The sequence below is a fragment of the Ursus americanus genome, chromosome 24 (genome assembly GCF_024610735.1).
Source record: "Ursus americanus isolate L20-20 chromosome 24, mUrsAme1.1.p, whole genome shotgun sequence".
Taxonomy (NCBI): domain Eukaryota; kingdom Metazoa; phylum Chordata; class Mammalia; order Carnivora; family Ursidae; genus Ursus; species Ursus americanus.
In genome coordinates this window covers 16,062,931-16,087,496 of record NC_142150.1, presented here as the reverse complement: position 1 = coordinate 16,087,496, position 24,566 = coordinate 16,062,931, and the positions used below count along the sequence as shown (strand labels likewise).

The window sequence follows — 24,566 nt, the reverse complement described above, 5'->3', positions numbered from 1 at the left end:
GGCAGACGCTTAACCGCTGTGCCACCCAGGCGCCCCCATGATCTATTTTTTATATCAAAAATTGAATATTAACTAAAGTGGCATTGAATGAATAATATGATGATATTATGATAGCACATGATAACATAGGGAGAAACTCAAAGCAGTATCATGTAGAATATATACTTTGCAGCAAAAATCATTGTGCTCTATGCCTGGCTGGACTTGCTTATTAGTTGAATGACATTGTGCATGTTGTTTGCCTTCTGCGAGCCTCAATTTTCCCAGCTATTAAAACACTATCTCTAGTAATGTTGCAAGGATTATGTCATAAAAAATGACAGTTTAAACATACCTAGTAATTTTTATGTGGCAAGGAGTATTTAAAACACTTTCTATGAACTCAATATTCACAAAAACTCTATTAAATAGGTTCTATTATTATCCCCATTTTACAGAAAAGGAAATTGAAGTATTTAATAACTTATCCAAGGTCACACAATAAATTAGTGGACCAGAGAGGATTCTAAACCAGAGATTGTTGCCATAATCTATGCTACTAACCATTGCACTAAAATTAGGCCAGTGCCCATAGAAAAAAAACATAACTAGTTACATTATTTAAGCTCTTTATGTCTGAATGTAAGAATTCTTTCTTTTTTTTTTTTAATATGAATCTACTTTTAAGGAAAATAGTTCCAGAATTACAAATGTGTTTTTTGTTTGTGTGTTTGTTTTTAATCCCCTTTATCCAGAATTACAAAGGTCTTTGAATAATCTCTGCTAGGTTAATCTCTAAGGTCCTCACCAGCTCAATGAATCTACGAAATGGTCACTGCTAGTCCCCCCAAAAATTGGGTGGCCAAGGTTCTTGCTCTAAGAAGATAAAATGAAACACCTGTGTGTCCAGATGTTTTGATTAACTGACCACTTCTATCTCTTCCAGACCATTGAATCTATAATTAAACTACCAAGGAGAAACAGTTTTTTAAAAAGGACTTCATTACAAATATCATCATTTCAAAGGATAAAAATGATTGTCATTGGAAAAATACTTGGTCGTGAATTAATTCCAACCTGTCCTTTCTGGAAATATGTTTATTATAACACAAATTAAAGGTTTGGCTTCAGTACAAGATGTAGAAGAAAAAATACAACCACCCCTAAAAGATTTTGAAGGGGTTTTTAGCATATTTTTATCTTCAAAGGAACTGAGAAAATATTTTTAAAGAAAGCCATAAAATGTTTCCCAGTCTCCCCAAAGCATTTGCATTTTCAGAGTGACACTTTATTTAGCCCACTTTGTTCGTATTAATTTTCAGTGCTGTGAGCAAGCATGTCAGTGTATATTAACACCTGATCTATAAAGGGAACGCTGAGGCCTTACTCAAAGTATTAGTCACCGCACCTTGGGGATGCTGTTGTGCTTCTGCTGTTGGCTTCAATGCAGAATGATGCACATGCTTTGATTCTTAATGAAAAAGGCTCACAATCAAATTCATCACCAAGAACACTGAAACTTCAACAACTTTTTACAAGTTCAGAATGATTTTCCAGGCCTCTTCTGTTTTTTAACCACCAGTGGTTTGTGATACGTAACACACCTCTTCTCAATTAGAATGCTGGAAAGGAAATTATAATGTGAAGGAAAGAGGTCTTTCTGAAAGGCTTTCCCATGTTTAGCACCTTTATCAAGACCTTCAAACCTGATATTCCCTAAGGTTTAGGTTTCATAAATCAGAACTTAAAACCTCAGTTTAGTTTATTTGTCTCTCTCAATTTCTAGGTTGTAAATTATTGAAGGTAAATACTGTACCATAATCGTCTTTGAATCCCAAGCACTAGCTTCATACATGGTAGTAGGAGAAGATACTTGGTATGATTTCAAACATTTTAGATTCATTAAGACTTGTTTTGTAACTTACCATGTGATCTATCCTGGAGAATGTTCCACATTGCACTTCAGAAAAATATATGTTCTGCGGCTGTCGAATGGCATATTCTGTACATATCTGTGGGGTCCATTTGGTCAATTGTCTCCAGAATTGCTTTATATCCCAAATGACTTTCTAGTTCCCAAACCACTTTCTAGTCTTCTTTTATTGCATTATTGTTGCTAGATTCCCTGAGGCATGATCAGCTGGGAGAGATTTCTTCCTTTCTTCTTTCTACATGCATCATAATGAAAAATCCTCTAGTATTTTAGGTATAACAAGTGTTCCAGTTCCTTGAACTAAAGGAATCTAACACACACAACCACACATTTTTATGTACGCATCTGCTTCCACATCATACCTTCTTTCCTAGTCCAAAGAACAAGTAGAAAATTCTCAAGCAGCACATCAAAAGACAGGGGGAAAAAAAGATACTACCACTAAAACATTTTCATTAGGAACTACTAAATGTAAAGAGCATATTTCTCCCTGTTTTATAACAGTTGACATTTACAACCATAATTTTGGATCGCTAAAGAAAATGTAATATGATTATTCATATGGTTACAAAGTAAAGGAGAAGTATATGTATATCACTTCAGCTAGAATGTTATCAGGCATATTAAGAGTATTTCAGTACTTAAAATAATAAACATCACTTGTAATTTTTAGGACAACATGTCTCACATTTTTCAAAAAAGAAGAGGCTTTAATGTATTTCCTTAGAGTTTATCTTATAATATCATTTTGAATTTTTACTGATCTCTTGTGTAGCTGTCCAATGGGTCCTATTTATATCTCAGCCCTCTGAAGTACATTTTGAGCTCTCTGGGTGGGAACTAATATATATTTGTATCATTCCTTAAGGAGAAAGTATAGGGACATTTACTTTTAATATTCTCTTACAGAGATATAAAAACACAAAATCCTTACATTATTTTAAAGCACACAACTCTGAATTAACTCTAGCTCAAATATAACAGAGAACACTTTTTAATCATTAGATTAAGCCTGTTCATTGTCAGTGACATGAGGATGAGACTGGGAAATAGAATATCATTAAGTCGATGATTTAGATGAGGGATAATAATTTGCATTTGTAGTGCAGAGCACATTTCATTCACGAAGAGGATGAGTAACTAGATTTGTTTTCCTTCCCCATAAATTACTGGAATTCAAGTGGCATAGTAATTATGAGTGGACTGATTGCTTTCCATGTTTGCAGCCTTGATTTTCAGAGCTACTTACAGCATTTAATCTAGCATTTATGCAAGCTCTCCAATTTGGGTTTCAATGATGCTTTCCATGCTTTAAAAATCCAACTTTAAGTCAATTGTACAATAAACTATTTGGTCTCAGGTATCAACTAGGTGTTTTGTTTATGTGTGGTTTAGGCTGGGCTTTTGAGGGCCTGAGTATTTAAAGAATCACAATTTATGAGATAAGGTCTTCTCTGTCTCTTTACTACAGTAAGGAATGAGTGAAATTAGAGCACCAGAAGAGACAAGGATTGAATCATTTATGTATAGAGAACCCGTTTTATAATCTAAAAACATTTTCCAGAAGCAATCAGAACATCTCCAAATTTTGAATTGAAATCAATTCAATCCTTCTCAAAGGCTTATAGAAAATTTAGGAGGAGGAAAAACTCCAAACTCATTTTACAAGTCCAGAATTATCCTAACACCAAAGCCAGATAAGGACATTACAGGAAAATAAAACTACATGCCCATATTCCTGATGAACATAGATGAAAAAATTCTCAACAAAATAAAATACAGTATTGGATACTTGAAAGTTGCTGAGAGAGTAGATCTTAATATTCTTACCATAACAACAACAAAAACATGGTAATTATTTGAGGTGAAGATGTCTTAACTAACCTTATTGTTGTAATAATTTCACAATGCATATGTATCGAATCATCACATTGTACATCTAAAACTTAAACAATGTTATATGGAAATTATATCTCAATAAAGCTGGGGGGAAAAGATTAATACGCCATATTGAACAACAATATGGCATTTACTCCAGGAAAGCAAAGATGGTCCAGTATTAGGAAATCTGATTATATAATTTACCACATTGATACATTTAAAAGAAATACCATAAAAACATCACCATAGATGTTAAAAATATATTTGATAATGTTTAAAATAGATTCTTTTTTGATCTAATAAAAAAGAAATAGAAGGATACCTTCTTAACATGATAAATTAGGTGTCTTATTCCCAAAATAAGGATCATATTTACTGGTGAAGCTCTAGGAGTATTCTTCTTAAAACTCAGAGAGAAGATATTTTGCCACTATTATTTAATATTTTTCTAGATAAAATATGGAAGATTATACAATGGGTTGTTAGCATGGATAATTTGAGTGGAGAGATGCTGTGAAAAGTTGAGACAAGAAAAAGGGGGGGAAAAGAGCCAAACAAATAGGAAAAAGATTATGAAAAAATTTCACAAGGAACATGGATATGATTACATTTATGTCCCAACATATTTATATATATGAGTACAGGTAATGAAATTAAATAATCCTCAAACAATAACAATAACCCAAAAAAATTGTTATTGCATTTGCAGCAGTACTTCTCAAACTAAACTGATGAAAGGCCAGTCTTTTTGCTTTCAGCTTATCATGGTTAGATAATTTTTAAAAATATAATATAAATGAATTTCTAAAAAAAAATCACAACTACACTAATGTCACAAACAGGTCAAATTTCCCTGAAAGTTTCTAAATGTTTGCTCTTAGCTTTTATTTTTATCTTACTGCAGATCAGTACCATTTCATGGACTGTTTTAAAAAAGAAGACCCCCCAAAATGCAAAAAACATCCTCTCCTCTTGGACAAAAAGTCTCAATTCTAAAATGATGCTAATTCTCTTTAAATTAATCTTTAATTATTATAAAATCACCAGAAGACACCAAGAGTTTTTGGAACTATATGATTCTAAAGGTCATGTGAAAAAATAAACCAATGCATTTTGTCAAAAATAATTCTGAAAATGAAAACCAATGAAGAGGGATTAGACCTACAAGCTGTGAACATATTTTGGAACTCTAATAATTGAATATAATAAAGTATATCTATAAACTTTCTAGAATAAAACATGAACTTCCAAAAATAATGACAGTGTAAGAAAGGTCCTTCTATATAAAATACATAAACCCAGAGGTGATAAGAGAAAAAGTTGGTAAGTTTTACTATACTTTTTTAAAATGTGCATAGTAAAAACAAACACCTTAACCACGATTAGAAGACAAATTTCAAACTGGGAGGGAAAAAAGCAACAATGAAAACAAGGGATTCAATTATTTAATATATAAATAATGTATACAAATATTAAAAAGCCATAATCTGATGGGAAAAATAGTCAAAGGCTAGTAACAGTTTAAAGAATATGCAAATATATCCTAAATATATGAAAGTATGTTAATCTTTACCTTAAAAAGAGAAATATAAATTAAAACAATGGTCAATTACCATTTTGGTCTTTGGCAAAGATCAAATATTTCAATAAGACATTGTGTTAAAGAAGGTGAGAAAACCAGCACTCTCATAAATTATTAATGGAAATATATGGTGTTATATAGGTAACCTGTCAATATTTATAAAAATTTTCATAATTTACATACTGTTTGAACCAGCACTTCCATGTTTACAAATATCTATAGATAGAATCCCACATGTTAAAAAATGATATTATGTAAATGATATTTATTGAAATATTTTTATCATGAAAATATTTGGAAAAATAAAGTCCCTTAGTGGATTAGTTAATTTAATGAGGGCACATCCATGCAGTGGAATAGTATATAGTTATATATACTACATAGAATGATCTCAATAATATATCATTCAGTGATAAAACAAGTTGAGGAAAATGATGTAGAGAATGCTAAAATTTGGTCTTATAATATGCAGACACATATTTAATATATGTTTGCATATATATAAAACATATCTGGACAGATTACATAAAAATAGTATCGGGAGGGAAATAGTGTCGCCTGAGTAAAAGGATGAAAAATAAACTTAATTTTATATTCTTTTATAACTTTTGGATTTTTGCACCCTATATTTGTAGTAATGGTTTTCTTAAAAGAACAATTTATTAAAATACATAATATAAAAATCATATAAATATGTAAATGAAAATTAATAATAAAATATAAACTAAAAATAATAATATATTTGTCAAAAATATAAAGTGATAGTTTCTCTCAAGTTTACAGTTTCCTCATCCATATAATCATTTTCATTCCTATGAACCCTTCCAACTATAAAAGTTTATGTTTATGTAATGGAATTTTCTTGAGAATGATACATGTGTATTATATTTTTTGGAAAACAAGTACTATGTAAGATGCTAAGAAAGCTGATTATGAAATAAATAATTATTCTCTTGCTGTGTTTTGTAAATGTAAAGCAAGGCGGTCAAATTCAATAAAGTCTCCAATGAGTTAAAATTAAAATAAAAATTGCAGTTCTGGGCATGGTACTGTCGGCTGGCCTCTAGTTATTTAGATTCTAAGGAAACACACCTTTTCAGACATTTGAAATAAAATGGTTTATTTTGGACACAACTAGAACGCATGTTACTAATATTATATATCTGTTGAAGAATAAATGAATGAGTGAATAAACATGTAGCTCACAGATAAAGGCATTTATCATTACAAGGCAAACTAATTCCTTGAATCAAAGAACAGAGTTAAAGGGCCATTCAGGAATAAGGTTCTGAATGAACAGAGCTTCATACTGCCTCCCTACAGGCCCCTGGGAACAAACCTCAAGACGTTTCCAAACCTTAAATTCTTTTAATGGTTTCACTTTGTGGTTAGGATAAAGTCCAAACTTCTTAACACGGCATTCAATGCCTTTGTGATATGACCAGGGCTTACTTCTGGAGACTCATTTCATGTCACTCTCCTTCCTCCAATTCAACTTCAGCCATTTTAAACTTTACGTTCCTTGAACATACCAAATTCTCATTTCCTTCTTGATCTTTGGACATATTTTTACCTGTGCTGACCCTCAACCCACTTCAGTTTTCCTGTGGCTCATTTCACATTTTGGCCTTAATTTTAATGTCAATGCACCCATAAAACCTTTCCTGACTCCTTAGACCACTCAATGTCTCCTTGCACTGTGTCCTCATCCATAGCATTAGATATACCTTTTATGGACCCACTGTCACAATGTAATATAATTACTTGTATAATCACCTTTCCTATCCACTAATCTATAAGTTCCATTAGCATGCCTGTCTCATTTATTACTTTTTCTCCAAAATTTAATGCAGCGTCTATCACTATCTTATTTAAAATCGTTGCCCTAATACATACACACATACACACACAGACACACAATATCCCACTTTCTTGCCTTATTTTTCTTATAGCTTTTTTTTTTTTTTTTACCATTTAGCATATTATATTTTAACTTCATTTTATTATTTGTCTTCTCCCACTGTTACAAAAACTCCATTGGGCTGGGATTTTTCTCCATTTTGTTCAATTGCTCTAACCTGAGAGACTGGAATAAAATAGACACCCAATAAACATTTCTTTTTTTCTTTCTTTCTTTCTTTCTTTCTTTCTTTCTTTCTTTCTTTCTTTCTCTTTCTTTCTTTCTTTCTTTCTTCCTTTTTTTTTAGATTTTACGTATGTATTTATTTTAGATAGAGAGCACATGCACAAGTGGGGCGAGGGGCAGAAGGAGAGAGAGAATCTTAAGCAGGCTCCATGCAAGGCCCTATCTCATGACCTTGAGAGAGCAAAAGCCAGATGCTCAACCTACTGAGCTATCCAGGCACCCCTAAACTTTTCTTAAATGAACAAGTAAGTGAATGAACAATGATAGGTAAGTCAGTAAAACAATTATGCTGTGGGTGAATTCAACATGCCAAAAGGCAGGATTGAGACATGGTCTACAATTTAAGATGAGTTACTTGGGATCCTTAAGGCTAACAAGTACCATCCTCAACCTTCATCATACCTAGACCCTCCTTGAGAGCTAAAAAGGTGGCACCAGTCCATATCTTCATCTGATTCTACTTTAACCCAGTTCTTATTACATAATGAAAAGAGAGCACTCCCTAGAATCCAGGTTTGGGGTGTCTTAGCAAAGGCAGAAAAAGAGTTATTTTTCTTAGATAGCTCATCAGTTTATTATAGTTCCAAGGTTTCAGATACCTTGCTCTTTTTTGTTCATTGTGCCTCTGAGAAGCAGAAGGGATTCCAAGTTACTAATTATAGGTCACAATTTGCTTTATCCACTGTTAACACAGAATATCTTTTTGTTAGTGCTTTCCCCTATTGATATAGGCAGTTCCAACTGAGAGGGAGTTAAGAGAATATATATCTATGAGACACTTCTGCCTCGTGCTGCCTTTCTCTATTTCAGAAATCAGTGGTTTTCACAAAACCTTTCCTAGAGTTAACAGCCAGTAGCACTTTCAATATAGGCATGGTATACTTATTTTGGAGGGGAAAATTTGGTGAAAATTTGAACTGAATTATCCAGCATAAACATATTCAGAAATTCTACTGACTTCTAAAGAAAACAGTGCATGCTATGTGTTATATCCAAGGGCTGTTGAGTTACAAATGATGAGATATTTTATATGTCTTATTTTTGATCATTTACATTTTTTAATACATAGAGAATTTTTACCAGTAATTATTCTAAAACAGCTGCCATAAGAACCACTGTGACGCTATTCCCCTTTTCACAGGGAACACTGTGGTTCTATGTTGAATTTGGGTATTTGATTCTAAAGAATGCAACACCAATATTAGTATATGCCTAGTCAAAAAACTAGCACTTTTTGTCAACTTCTCCACAGTTCCTAAAATGTAGCAATTGAAGTAATTGACATTGTAATACTAGTCCAAACTACAGGACTGCATAAACAGCATATTTGTGTACCCCAAAGCACTATCACATTACTGAAATATGATAACAAAAAAAGCATTTTTTCTAAGTACAAATACGATATATAATTTAGGCACAATCCCTGTGACCATAGATTACCATGCTTTACCATTCCTTCCAAACATATGTCTGGCCAATTTTCCACCAGAAACCTATTTCCAAGTCACAAAGAGAAACAACAGAGAAGTAGGACATAAATACATACATGCATACATATGTACATACACTACTGACTTTGGAAGGGGACCAAGTAACACAGTCAAAACAAATGAAAATTCTGAAGAGAACTCTGTATGTGAGGACGACAATTCCCAGGGAAAACAGATGATATGTTGGTAGATATAGCTTGAAGATGGAGGAGAGACGTAGGTCAATTAGCCCTGGGATCTAGGATAAGATACAGCTTGGAATACTAAATCCTAGAAGAAATGCCTCAAAGAACTTTATAAATTCTAAAAGTAAATTGACCTCTAGCTTCCCATCAGGAAGATATTATGTAGCTTAAATGGTATGAAGCCCCTTTCCTTTCTCTGAGACAATCTTGGTCTCTTCTGCCTTTTTCATTCTTCAATGCCACACCAAATCCATGTGGCAGATTAACCCTGAACAAGTTGAGTAGTTACTTTTTTTACAATAGTTTGGAATTTGCTGACATTATGAAGTTTTCACTCTCTGTGTTAAGGTGTTTGACACCTGTAACATGGCTAGACGTAAAAAAAATAATAATAATAATTTCCATATATTTAGAAAGATAATCCCTGAAGCTAAAATAATGAAAACCAAAAAAGTCCGAAGTCAGCTTTCTTTAACTGAGCAGTTTTTAGACATTATCCTGTGAGGATAAGCAAACCAAAACTTGATGAATGGCGAGAAGACTAAAAGCAGCTACTTGGCATATTTTGCTACTTAAAAATTTACCCAAGATTTAATGTCTTAAAAACAAAGATTCATTATTTCTCATGATTCTGAGAATTAATTGTGCAATTCATAGTGGTCTAGCTCAAATGAAACTGAATGGTGTTGGAAGGCCTCACTGATGTGACAAATGATTGATTATGTTAAATAGAGTAATGGAGATAACTTGGTCACTGCATCTCTCGTCATCCAGAAGACCAGCCCAGTTTAATTTACCAGTGCAATTACACTTACATTCCCTATGATAACAAGATCAACTCCAAAGTGCAAGCACTTTTCAAGATTCTCCTTGCATTACATCTATGAAGAAACTTTGTCCAAAGCAAGACCTGTAGCCAATCCAAATTCAATGGGCAGAGAAATAGATCCCACATCTCTGGATAAAATGAGGTACAAAGTTGCATTTTTAAAAGGCATACAAACAGGAATGAGAAGAATTCGTGGTCCTTTTATGATCTACTACAGGTACTACAGAAGAAGGATAGCTTGGGAAACTAACCTTGCTCTAGGTACCCTACAGAAAGCTCATGTCTAAAACTTGTCTTAGAAGACTTTGTGGTTTCTTGCTACCGGAAATTTCCTTGAATTAGAAAGATATTTTCCTGGCATAATTCAAGGACATATTACAAGGTACTATCATTCTGAAAGGAAATTTTAGTACGTAGATGAAAACAAATACAGCCCAAAGTTACTCAAAACACAATGGAAACCTACCGGGTGTAGAAGGGATGCTGCCAGCCGTTGGGGACAAAAAAAATTCTGGGTACTGTAGTCATTCCATCCTGTGTTACTGGTCGAAAATTGCAAATCCAATCAGTCCGAATAGTGGCTTGAGATGTTAACAAGGATCTAAACACAAGAGACTCACTATTAAAATAAATAAGTAAAAAAAAACCGTACTAAACAAATATATTTATTTGGTCACGATAGCTAAACATGTTCTTTGGTTTAGTCACCTATATCCTAGTGAATTCTAGGATAGATTTTTGAGCCATTTTAGATCCTGTATTCTATAAACTTTAAAAGACTACTTAAATAATAGTTCTTTTACCATTAATAATATAATTCATAGTTAATGACTTTTTCTAATGTTAAATTTGTTAACCATCAATAACAGAATTCATACTTTTAAACCTCAGACTAGTATATTATTTTTCAATTTTCAATGAATAGTCTTATGAGCTCTGGACTTTCTTGGATTAATGGCAGAGGATGAACCGCACATTCTACAGTGGAATGAAGTGTTCCTTCAACATTTCAACATTCACAATGAAAGCCAGTCAAGTTTGAAAATATTTTTTTTTCATTTCAATCAGATATTACTGGATTATCTACTTTATGAATCTATTCCCACCTGGTCTAGGTTCTTTCTAATTTTCTAAAATAATTCAACCAACAATACTTATTAGTCCTGGAACTTCAAAGAACATTAACACTTTAAGGAAATGTAATTAACCTCTAATTCAGAGATATTTACAGGGTTTTATCTCATTTGCCAACTCTAATAATTTAGTAGTTGCTGCCAGAGCACTATATTGAAAAAGATTCTAAGGTCATGTCTGGTCTCAGGAGGGAAGAATACGGTAATTGATTAGTGATGTCTGCTATGGAAACCAGAGGAAAGACACAAGTACCATCAACTTCCCATTCTGCTCTAAGTCAAATTGGTCATTTTATTTTATTTTATTTGTTTATTGGGAGAAGGAGAGAGAGAGAGCATGAGTAAGGGGAGGGGCAGAAGGAGAAGGAGAGAATCTCAAACAGACTCCATGCTGAGCGTGTGGAGCCTGACCCAGGGCTGGATCTCACGACCCCTTGATCATGACCTGAACTGAAATCAAGAGTCGGATGCTTAACAAACTGAGCCACCCAGGCATCCCTCAAATTTGTTATTTTAAAGGCGGAAAAAGACAGCAGAAGGGACTCCATAGTTTCACTGCATTTAATGATGAAGTCCAGTCTTAGAAGTCCCATTATGACTTTCATGCCAATATTTATTTGGAGTAGACATTTGTCACTTTTTGACTGGCCATCATTCACTTCCCACTATTTTTACTAGTTCCTCACTGTGTACCAACATAGTTGGAAGATAATTTCCAGTGTTTTCCTTCTATTGCTGCTCTGATCCCAGACGATAGAAACTGGGGCCTTCCTCTACCACAAAATAGGCCAATGAGCTGGGCTTTGTTGATAAGGCATTTGCTCCAGAACTCTGAAACTTGAATGAGCAATGCAAAGAATGAGGAAATATAGAGGGAGTCAGATGATTCCAACCATAGTAAGAGCATGGATCAGATGGTTCCTTTAGTGTGACTGATGGCATTTCCTACAGCCTAGCCTGAAACTCTCCCTTTTCTAAGCTTTAGACTACAAGCCAATTATCAAATATGGGCATCCCTGCTATTTTTCTAATGCATCTCCTTTTGGTTAAAGGCCAGAGATAATTTCTGTTGCTTCAAACCAGGAACCCTGATTGATGTTTTATTCAGCTCCATAATCATGAGTAAGTACTAGTGATTTAATGCTTTTCTCAGTCAAGTCATACATTTCCATTTATAACCCCAAAATTGAATAAAATGTGTTCCATTGGAAAATATGAAAAATATGGTCATTTAACAACCACAAACATCTACAATCATGTCATTGCTGATGGTGGAATTAGCTCAATTATTTTATTATATTGATCTTCAAATCTTGTCAACATTATCTTATTGTTTCAATAACCATGTAAACCCAACCAAACAAGAGTTGAATTGAAACAAAGATGGTTAATGAGAACCACCCGGGGAAAATTCCCTCACTTTTCTCTACCCTATCTATGCTCAGAATATATCACATTTGCTAATTATAGGTTATAAAGAACATATACTTTTAAGATTAAAGGCTGGTATATAGACCATTGTTCAAGTAAGATGTAACAAACCCATAAAAGTCCTGCTACATACAAAGTCTGCACTAATGTATATTTGGCAAATATTCTACTCTTAAGCCCTGGTTTACTTATCTGCTGTCAGGAAGAAAAGGTAAGAGGACATGCTGTCCTGGAAACTCATAATGTACTTCCATCATACTAGTATCACTTTGAGGCCAACTCATGGAGTATACATTACTCTTCTTGACTATTTACATTAAGACTCCATTAAAAAAATGTCCTTTAGTCTTTCTGTTTTTATTAATGAAAAAATGCTACATTAAGAAATTTCTGCTTGCTTTTCCTTCTTACTGCATATAGAGACCCATGTGTAATCTGCAAAGCAGTCTGAAAAGAATGGCACAAGCAGTCAAAATATTTACATATTTCTCTGTAAATTATTTCATAGAAAGATTTAACAAGCATAAGTAAGCTATGACAAGCGTGTTCACTTATCTGAAGAGAAATATTTCGAGCTGATTTCCTGGCACTGAGAGGGAAGCTGGTTAAGTGACATCTCCCTTTATGGAATGCAATGATTAAACCAATGAGTTGTTTTTTACCTTCTACTGGAAGGTCAGTTTAATATGGATTTGTTTTCAGTAATGCTCAACATACTACACCCAAAGTTGTAGAATCTGTCACTAATATTGGTAAGTAAAGCAAGGCTTACCACTGAAGTTAAAACAAAACAAAACAAAAAAGCAAAAGCAAAAGCAAAACCCTAAACATCCACCACGAACAACAATAAAAACACAATTGTCTGAAAATGTAGTGATATATAAGAATAATTTCACACAAAACCGAGAAACACTAAATGCATAAATACTAAGAAATATCTTACATTTGAAGACAAGAAATGGAGTATCTCAAAATAACATTATATAAAATGATTTATCTATAGACTTAATGTAGTTTTTATTCACTCCTGAATTGTGAGAGGAACATTACTGGAGAACGTTGCCATGATTTTGTGTAGGGTCTTTCTTCAAGAAAGAGAAGAATGAACGAGGGCATTTATGTAAATGCTGTCTGCTATCCAGAGGAGCAAGCTCTAATTTCACAAGTTACAGAGAGGCCTCCCTCATAGATTCTCCTACGCTGAAGTCATCAGCATTTCACATCAGAGAGTATGCTGTAGGGTGTAAAATGATGAATATTGGGCATCCCGAAGACCACATTCCAGCCCAAATTCCGAACCTATCATGATGACCTGAACTTAACCTTTACTTCCCACTCTTCCTTACCTGGCATTTGAAGAAAATTCTTTTCCCTGAACATGATTTCAGAAGTGAAATGACTAAAATGTTGATAGCATATGCAAAGTACCCTACTTTGGAGAGGAGCAGTCACTTGAAATAACAATGTGGGATTTACTTCCTATTACACCGGAAAGAGCTGGCTGCTCTAACTTCCCCATCAAGATTACCATAACATATTGCTTATTGGTGAAACACCTCCTTGTTAGCACCACTGATCACAGAGGTTTCATTCTAATCTACCTCAAATTGCTCAGCTTGGAAAAGCATAGGCAATACCTCTTATCTAACAGGATTTCAATAGCCTCGTAAATTCTACCTTCAGAAAATATTCAAACCAAGACATCACTTCAGTTCTTCACCCCCTTCTACTTATTTACACAGAATAAGATGTCAGGTTGGGTCTCTTAGAAGACTCAATTCTGGTTGTTCAGCATCTCGGATTGATTCTCTGTTAGTTAAAAAAACAAAACAAAACAAAACAAACAAACAAACAAAAAAACAAGTATGTTCAAGTGATGCAGGGCTTCCATCCTAATGTCACAGCTCAAGATTTAAAAGATGATAATCTGCTTGTTCCAAAATGACTCTCAATGGAATTGAGGGCAGTTGTCAATTTTTTTTCAATTTAATTTGTTTTTCAATGCATTTTTTTAATGTTTTTAAAATTATATTATGTTAGTCACCATACAGTACATCCCCGGTTTCCGATGTAAAGTTCCATGATTCATTAATTTCGCGTAACACTCAGTGCACCATGCAATACTGGCCTCCTTACTACCCATCACCAGTCTATCCCATTTCCCCACCCCCCTCCCCTCTGAGGCCCCCAGTTTGCTTCTCATAGTCCATAGTCTCTCATGATTCATTCCCCCTTCTGATCACTCTCCCTTTCATTATCCCTTTCTTCCCCTACCGATCATCCTAGTTCTTATGTTCCATAGATGAGAGAAATCATATGATAATTGTCTTTCTCTGCTTGACTTATTTCACTTAGCATTATCTCCTCCAGTGCCGTCCATGTTGTAGCAAATGTTGAGAACTCATTCTTTCTGATAGCTGAGTAATATTCCATTGTACATATGGACCACAACTTCTTAATCCAGTCATCTGTTGAAGGGCATCTTGGTTCCTTCCACAATTTGGCTATTGTGGACGATGCTGCTATGAACATTGGGGTGCATATGGCCCTTCTCTTCACTACGTCTGTATCTTTGGGGTAAATACCCAGTAATGCAATGGCTGGGTCATAGGGTAGCTCAATTTTTAACTTTTTAAGGGACCTCCACACTGTTTTCCAGAGTGGCTGTACCAACTTGCATTCTCACCAACAATGTAGGAGGGATCCCCTTTCTCCACATCCTCTCCAGCAATTGTTTTTTTTTTGCCTTGTCTATTTTTGCCATTCTAACTGGCGTAAGGCAGTATCTTAGTGTGGTTTTGATTTGAATTTCCCTGATGGCTAGTGACTTTGAACATTTTTTCATGTGTCTGATAGCCATTTGTATGTCTTCATTGGAAAAGTGCTGTTCATATCTTTTGCCCATTTTATGATTTGTTTATTTGTTTCTCATGTATTGAGTTTGAGAAGTTCTTTGTAGATCTTAGATACCAGTCTTTTATCTGTAGTGTCATTTGCAAATATATTCTCCCATTCCGTGGACTGCCTCTTAGTTTTCCTGACTGTTTCCTTGGCTGTGCAGAAGCTTTTTATCTTGATGAAGTCCTACAGGTTCATTTTATCTTTTGTTTCTCTTGCCTTTGGAGATGTGTCATGAGAAAGTTTGCTTTGGCCGCTGTCGTAGAGGTTGCTGCCTATGTTCTCTTCTAGGATTTTGATGGATTCCTGTCTCACATCAAGGTCTTTCATCCATTTGGAGTTTATGTTCGTGAAAGGTGTGAGAGAGTGGTCAAGTTTCGTTCTTTTGCATGTAGCTGTCCAATTTTCCCAGCACCATTTATTGAAGAGACTGTCTTTTTTCCACCGGATGTTTTTTCCTGCTTTATCAAAGATTAGTTGCCCAAAGAGACGAGGGTCCATTCTGGGTTCGCTATTCTGTTCCATTGGTCTATGTGTCTGTTTTTGTGCCAGTACCATGCTGTCTTTGTGATCACAGCTTTGTAGTACAGCTCAAAATCTGGCATTGTGATGCCCCCAAGTTTGTTTTTCCTTTTCAACAGTTCCTTGGCAATTCGGGGCCTTTTCTGGTTCCATACAAACTTAAGGACTATTTATTCCAGTTCTTTGAAAAATGTCCTCGTTATTTTGATCGGGATAGCATTGAAAGTGTAGATTGCGCACGGTAGCATGGACATTTTAACTATGTTAATTCTTCTGATCCAAGAGCATGGAATATTTTTCCATCTTTTTGTGTCTTCCTCAATGTCTTTCAGGAGTGATTTATAGTTTCTAGAATATAGGTCCTTTACGTCTCTGGTTAAGTTAATTCCAAGGTAACGTATGGTTTTTGGTGCTATTGTAAATGGGATGGATTCCCTAATTTCTCTTTCTTCAGTCTCATTAGTCGTGTATAGAAATGCAACTGATTTCTGAGCATTGATTTTGTATCCCGCCACATTACTGAATGGCTCTATAACCTCTAATAGTTTGGGAGTGGATTCTTTTGGCTTTTCCATATAGAGTATCATGTCATCTGTGAAGAGAGACATTTTGACTTCTTCTTTGTGATTTGGATACCTTTGATCCCTTTTTGTTGTCTGACTGCTGTTGCAAAGACTTCTAGTACTATGTAGAATAATAGTGGCGAGAGTGGGCATCCTTGTCGTGTTCCTGATCTTAAGGGAAAGGCTTCCAGCTTTTCCCCATTGAGAATAATATTTGTTGTACGCTTTTCATAAATGGCTTTTATGAGATTGAGAAATGTACCCTCTATTCCTACACTCTGAAGGGTTTTAATCAGGAAAGATGATGTATTTTGTCAAATGCTTTTTCTGCATCAACTGAGAGGATCATATGGTCCTGAGTCTTTTCTTGTTGATATGATGTATCACGCTGATTGATTTGTGAATGTTGAACCATGCTTGCATCCCAGGTATGAATCCCTCTTGGTCATGATGGATAATCCTTTTAATGTACTGTTGGATTCTATTAGCCAGGATCTTGTTGAGGATTTTGGCATCCATATTCGTAAGGGAAATCGGTCTGTAATTCTCCTTCTTGATGGGGTCCTTGCCCCATCTGTTGGGAATCAAGGTAATATTGGCCTCATAGAATGAGTTTGGTAGCTTTCCTTCTGTTTCTATTTTTTGAAATAGCTTTAGGAGAATATAATTATTTCTTCTTTGAGTGTTTGGTAGAATTCCCCAGGAAAACTGTCCGGGCCTGGAGTTTTTTTTTTTTTTTTTTTTTTGGAAGGTTGTTTATCACTGACTCAACCTCTTCATAATTAATTGACCTGTTAAAAAATCAATTTCTTCCTGTTTCAGTCTTAGTAGTTTATAGGCTTCCAGGAAGGCCCCCATCTCTTACAGATTGCTTAATTTCTTGGCATAAAGCTGTTGATAAAAGTTTCTAATAATCCTTCCAATTTCATTGGTGTTGGTCATGACCTCTCCTTTTTCATTCCTAATTTTATTAATTTGGGTCCTTTCTCTATTCTTTTGGATAAGTCTTGCCAGCGGTTTGTCAATTTTATTGATTCTCTCAAAGAACCAGCTTCTAGTCCTGTTGATCTGCTCTACTGTACTTCTGGTTTCTAATTCATTGATTTCTGCTCTAATCTTGGTCCACTGCTTCCTCGTGAGTGGATTGGGCCTGTCCCTCTGTTGCTGTTCCAGCTTCCTGAGGTGAGAATATAAAAACTGCATTTTAGATTTTTCTATTCTTTTGAGTGAGGCTTAGATGGCTATGTATTTCCCCTTAGAACTGCCTTTGCAGTGTCCTCTAGATTTTGGAATCATGTGTTTTCCTTCACATTGGTTTCCATAAATTGCTTCAGTTCTTCTTTAATTTCTTGGTTTACCCAATCATTCTTAAGTAGGATGGTTCTTAGTCTCCAAGTGTTTGAGCTCTTCCAAATTTTTTCTTGTGATTCAGTTCCAGTTTCAAAGCACTGTGGTCTGAAAATATGAAGGGAATAATCTCAGTCTTTTGGTATCGGTTGAGACCTGTTTTGTGTCCCAGAACATGGTCTATTCTTGAGAATGTTCCATGGGCATTAGAATAGAATGAGTATTCTTTGATTCTGGGGTGTAGTGTTCTACATGTATCTATGAGGTCCAACTCGTCGAGTATGGCATTCAAAGCTCTTGTTTCTATGTTGGTTTTCTGCTCCGGTGCTCTGTCTATTGCTGATAGTGGAGTGTTGAGGTCCCCTACTATTAACGTATTTTTATCTATATGTCTCTTTATTCTGGTTAAGAGTTGGCTTGTGTATCTTGCTGCTCCCCTGGTGGGGGCATATATATGTATAATTGTCATATCCACTTATTGGATACATCCTTTAAGAATAATATAGTGCCCTTCTGTGTCCCTACCTATAGTCTTTAGTTTAAAATCCAATCTGTCTGACATGAGAATTGCTACCCCAGCTTTCTTTTGAGGTCCCTGGCGTGAAAGATGGTATTCCATCCCTTTACTTTCAGTCTGAATGTATCCTTAGGTTCAAGATGAGTCTCTTGTAGACAGCAAATGGATGGGTCATGTCTTACTATCCAATCTGCAACCCTGTGGCATTATGGGAGCATTTAGGCCATTTACATTGAGACTGATTATTGAGAGATATGATTTTAATGATGCCATGTTGCCAGTACAGTCTTTGTTTCTATCGATTGTGACTTTCTGTTCTGTATCACTCTTGGTGCCTTTTTATTTTTATAGAACCCCCCTTAATATCTCCTGTAGGGCCGGTTTCGTGGTTACGAAATTGGTCACTGACTGGCGATTCTGGAAGGTCTTTATTTCTCCATCAATTCTGCATGACAGCCTTGCTGGATAGAGGATCCTTGGCTGCATGTTTTTCTCTGAAAGGGCTTTAAAAATGCTCCCCCAATCCTTTCTCTCATTCCAGGTTTGTGTAGACAGGTCTGACGTAATTCTAATACCTTTGCCTTGGTACGTGAGAAATTTCTTTGCCCTGGCCGCTTTCAATACTGTATCCTTGGATCTAATATTTGCAAAGTGCACTATGACGTGACGTGGCGTAGGTCTGTCGTGGTTGAGCTTGGGAGGGGTCCTCTCTGCCTCTTGGACATGAATGCTTGTTTCCCTTGCTAGATTAGGGATGTTTTCAGCTACAATTTGTTCAAATATCTCTTCTAGACCTCTGTTTTTCTCCACCCCCTCTGGGATGCTGATGATTCTGACATTGGAACGTTTCATTGAGTCAGTAATCTCCCATAACCTACATTCATGAGAATGGATTTTTTTGAATCCAGATTCTATTGTAGCTTTCTCTTCTACTAACCCATCCTCCAATTCGCTGATACGTTCTTCTGCCTCATTCACCATGGCCGTCAGAGCCTCTAGTTTTGACTGCATTTGGCTCATAGAATTTTTATTTTCTGCCTGATTTGCTCTCATTTCCACTCTTAGAGATTCTATATTCTCATTAACATTTTTGTTAATACTTTTTTCAAGTCTACACATCATCTTGACCATTGTTACTCTGAATTCCATTTCTGATAATTTGGTTATATCCATATCCATTAGTTCTGTGGCAGAGGCCACAGACTCATTGTCTTTTCTTCACTGGGGGGGGACTTCTCCTTCTCGTCATTCTGATGAGGGGAGGTTGCGGGGTTGTCCAGAGCCCAAATTGTTGACCGGGACCCAGGCCATGCGCCCTTGTTTTATAGGGATCTTAGGGATGTGGGCTTCTTGATTTTTCAGCCTGCCTTCTGGGGGAGGGGCCTGTGGCGCTGATACTCAGGCAACCCTGTTTGGGTAGGGTCTCCGTGTCCCCTGCAAGGGGGTATGGGGATGGGCACCCTGTGAGCTGGTATTTCCAGGCTTTTGTTCTCTTGCGGCTTTCCCTGGAGGTTTGCTGTGCCTCTTCTGAGAGTCAGAGCAGCAGGAGCCGAATCTCAGCCTCTGTCTCAGAATAGAGGGATCACGGACCGTTCTCCACTGATGTTCTGGCCACTTTAACTCTGTTACTGTTGGTGCTGCTCAACCCTGCAGTGTCCTGGGATGTGCGCCCACTTTCAGGGCCGGCATCCCAGCCCCCACTTTCAGGGCCGGAACGTCTCTGTCCTTTGTGTTTCTAACACGCCCAGCTGCCAGCTGCCCCTGTGCACTCCAGAGCTCCCGGTCTCACTCTGGCTCCAGTGAGCACACAGGAGCTCCGTTTCAGTCTGTTGGTGCGTGTTCCCCAGCTCACGGTCTCAGTCTGCTCTCTCGCGAGTGCTGGTCCGCGAGCCCGCCCGCTCCCCCGTGCAGGTGGCTACCGCTTCCAGGCGCCCAAACGCGGTGCCTCCCTCCCCCTTCCATTTATCTTCCGATATCTGTGCACGGTTTCACGGCTCCCCGCTTCGTACCTCAATACTCAGAGCTGGAGATGTTCATTTCTAGAGATCCAGATGTATCTTTCTGCATCTCACGTTGATTCTGTGGATGTTCAGGATGGTCTGGTACCTATCCAACTCGACTCAGGGGACCGGCTGAAAAAGGGGTTCCCTAATCCTCTGCCATCTTAACTCTGAGAGAGAGAATCTTAAGCAGCCCGTAGAGCACAGAGCCCAATATGGGGCTTTATCTCACAACTCTGAGATCATGACCTGAGCCAAAATCAAGAGTCAGACATTTAACTGACTGAGCTGCCCAGGCACCACTATAATCTAGTTTTCTATTTAATGATTTACTGTAGTTATCTTTCTTGCTTATAAATATACTTCTATATTACCATACAGATGGGAGCAAAGTATAGTATTACGTGGATAGATACCATAATGTGTCATGATGGACTTTTGGGTTGAGATTTTAATTATTAAACATATTTTTTTAAAAAGATTTATTTATTTATTTAAGAGATAGAGAGAGTGTGTCCACAAGTAGGGGGAGGGGCAGAGGGAGGGAGAGAGATTGAAATCTCAGGCAGACTCCCTACTGAGTGAGGAGCCTGAAGTGGGGCTTGATCCCAGGCCCCAAGATCAAGACCTGAGCTGAAATCAGGAGTTGGACACTCAACCGACTGAACCACCCAGGCACCACTTAAACACATTTTTTTAATAAAAGGATTTAATTTATTTATTTGACAGAGAGAGAGAGAGTACAAGCAGAGGGAGCATCAGTGGGAGGGGGAGAAGCAGACTCCCCACTGAGCAGGAAGCCCGATGCAAGGCTGGATCCCAGGACCCTGGATCATGCCCTGAGCCAAAGGCAGACACTTAACCAACAGAGCCACCCAGGCACCCATTAAACACGTTTTTTTTTTAAAAGACATTATTCAGAATGTTTTGAACAACCATGCAATCTGAGCTTTACAAAGTAAGATTTAACTGATTTACAGGGAAAGCTTATTCACATCCACACAAACATTTAATTTCTTTTTTTCTTTTCCTTAGTCATAGAATATGTAATTTTGTTGTCAGTATTTCACAACTTTGCAAATTTCCCACTTATTCCTAATGTATGATAATTTATTTAAGAATTACTAGGTATGCATGACTACTTTTTTCCTCAGAACATTTTATAATCATGCATGTTGGTTGGGGTTGAGATGGTAGGATTTTCATGTATTCTTGTCCTTAATGGAGGGGAATTGAGGGGTGATTAGTGAGGAGGAATAAGAGGGAAAACACCAACGTGTGAAGTGTAATGAAGCGAGGTCACCATCAAAGAATCATCCCTCCCCAGGAGAGTTCATCCTCTTAGAAATTGTCTTTATCTTAGATGGTCATCTCTGTCCTTCACTTGTCCAGATTGCTTTATGGAGTCATTTCTAGAACATGTCAAAAGTTAGGTGGTTAAAAGACAATATGGAACTTTTTTAGAAAAAAACATGTAACTTCTGAAATAAACTGAAGATAACAATTAGTCAATGAACACGATGATTATAAAAACAAAAACTATCATTAAAATTATATGCCTTTGCAAAAATACTCTCAGTCTTTCTCTGCATTGTGGAAAGGGTCTAGCTTTTGAAATCAGAAGAACTAGGGTCATTGTCACATATTTATAGGTACAACACTTAAACTTTCTGAGGTTCAGTTGCTGAAATTGTAAAATGGAGGTAATAATACTTACCTTGCAAGATAAATGTGAAAACTAGAGAATGCATGTGGGAAGTTCTTTGCATAGTGTGGAGCACTCTTTGGGTGCCCTCTAAATGGTGATCAATTACTGTGATAGCATTATTGTTGATAATAATAAGACATTTAAAATATAGTTCACAGACTAGAAAATGTTCAGACTTTTTCTCTTAACTTTTTAAGGATTTACATTACTCATCCAGCTACTATTTGCTTATCATCATTAGTATTCATCCTAGAGAACGTCTTGGCATAGATTATTGATGACAATGCTTCCTGTTCTACTTTTTGTTTGGAAGCAAGATTAATTTATATGCTGATTAATTTGGGGGGCTGGTCACCTTACTTCTCTGCCTTTGTCATAGATCTCATTTGTTTGTAATCAATTTTTCTTAACCTTTATACCAAAGGAGATGGTGCATGAATACATTACATATTTGCTTCATACTTTCATTTATAAGGTAAACAACTTATGGATAGAATATAAAAAAAGAGGGAAATTATGACTTCTTTTGGAATCTTTAGTTATCTTCTTTTATTACCTTCACTGTATTTCAGAAGTTACATGTGTTTTGAAACTTGTTTGAAACTTGTAAAGATTAATTTTGTTTAAATTCTTACTAATGATATCTTGTGTGTATTAATGAAAATATTCTTTAAAGTGTATTCATGGGTCATTAAATATGTATGAAACTAGAAGGGTGGCATATCTTAAAGAGTATTTTTCCCCCTACATAAAATACATATATAAATTTGAAGTAAAGACAGGACCTCTCAGACTGAATGTATATTTTTTCTAGCTCAGACCTACTACTAGGTTGGACCAAGTTTTGGGAAGGCATTCCTTCATGATGCCTTTCAACCCTTAAGTTTATGATTGCAACTCTATTGAAATTCATTCTTAAATAACAATTTTATTACATTACTCACCAAACAGTTGCCCTTGAGTGGTGGGGCAGTGGTATGGTATTACAAATACTGACATCTTGAAAGCTTGAAATATTTTACAGTGGGGACCATAAATGGATATAACTCAATGTTAACTATGATTCTGAGCTTTAAAATGAGATTAGATGGTTCTACTTTTTTCTTTTTTTTTTTTTTTTTAAGATTTTATTTATTTATTCGACAGAGAAAGACAGCCAGCGAGAGAGGGAACACAAGCAGGGGGAGTGCGAGAGGAAGAAGCAGGCTCATAGCGGAAGAGCCTGATGTGGGACTCGATCCCGTAATGCCGGGATCACGCCCTGAGCCAAAGGCAGACGATTAGCCGCTGTGCCACCCAGGCGCCCCAACTTTTTTTTTTTTTTTCTAAGCCATCTAGTAGTTCTGTGAATAATCACCAACAGTTCTCAGAATTAGTGTATTTCTCCTTATTTTTTGTCATCAAAGCTTTATTACTAGACACAATGACAAAAAAAACATTCAGGGAGTTGAAGAGTAACTAGATAGTAACTTGGAAGAAAGAATAAGAGTAAGGAAGGAAAGAAGAAAGAGAGGGAAGCAAGGATAGTGAGAGGGTGGAAGGGAGGCAAAGAGGAAGGAAGGAAAAAGGAAAGAAGTGAAAAAAGAATAAAGGAAGGAAAGAAGCAAGCAACCATTCTTTACTATGTCTCAGTCTAAGGGAGAACACATGACACTGGATCTTCCTTGCATTATGAGGTAGGAATTTCTCCTGTTTTATAGATGCATACCTATGTGGTGCCCATGGAAGGAAGGAATGTTTGATTCCAAGAAGTCACTGATACACTAAGCATGAAGTAACCCTAAAGCCTGCACACCTTATTTCTGCATTGTTTTGTATTTTTTTTAAAGATTTTATTTATTTATTTATTTATTTATTTATTTATTTATTTGACAGAGAGAGACAGACAGCAAAAGAGGGAACACAAGCAGGGGCAGTGGGACAGGAAGAGGCAGGCTCCCAGTGGAGGAGCCTGATGCAGGGATTGATCCCAGAATGCTGGGATCATGCCCTGAGCCAAAGGCAGATGCTTAATGACTGTGCCACCCAGGCACCCCTGCATAGCTTTGTATTTTTGGCTTTATTTCCTATCTTTGCTCCACAACTTTCATGAGCACGTGCTGTGGGCTAATTTTAGCTACAAGAATTTAATGTCACTTTTAACTACAGGTGGCTAGGCAATTAGGTAATTTTGTTTCTTTAGTGGCAGCCTGTCAGGGTAGGGCTGATAAAACCACTGTAATACGAGGCCCCTCCCTCACCAAGGGCTCTGATCAGTTACGTGGCTGGGCACAAGTTTCCTTAATTGAAAACACAAAACCAAAGAAGCAGAATACCATTGTTGTGAGACTCTGGCTTCCAACCCAAACTGACTGGGTTTGAATCTTAGCTTTGCTACTTACTGGATGGGATATCCCTGGGCAAATTGTTAATTGTTTAATTT

The 24,566-nt window shown here is 36.4% G+C and overlaps 1 protein-coding gene across 6 annotated transcripts in view; it reads right to left on the bottom strand.

The window, feature by feature from the left end:
• LOC148107847 (uncharacterized) overlaps positions 1–24,566 on the bottom strand; it is a 638,616-nt gene that overhangs the window by 394,618 nt on the left and 219,432 nt on the right. For all 6 annotated transcript variants that reach the window (XM_087855366.1, XM_087855368.1, XM_087855367.1 and 3 more), the window contains one exon: positions 10,492–10,626. In XM_087855366.1, the coding sequence (XP_087711492.1) occupies positions 10,492–10,626 (135 nt within the window). The remainder of the gene's footprint in view (positions 1–10,491; positions 10,627–24,566) is intronic.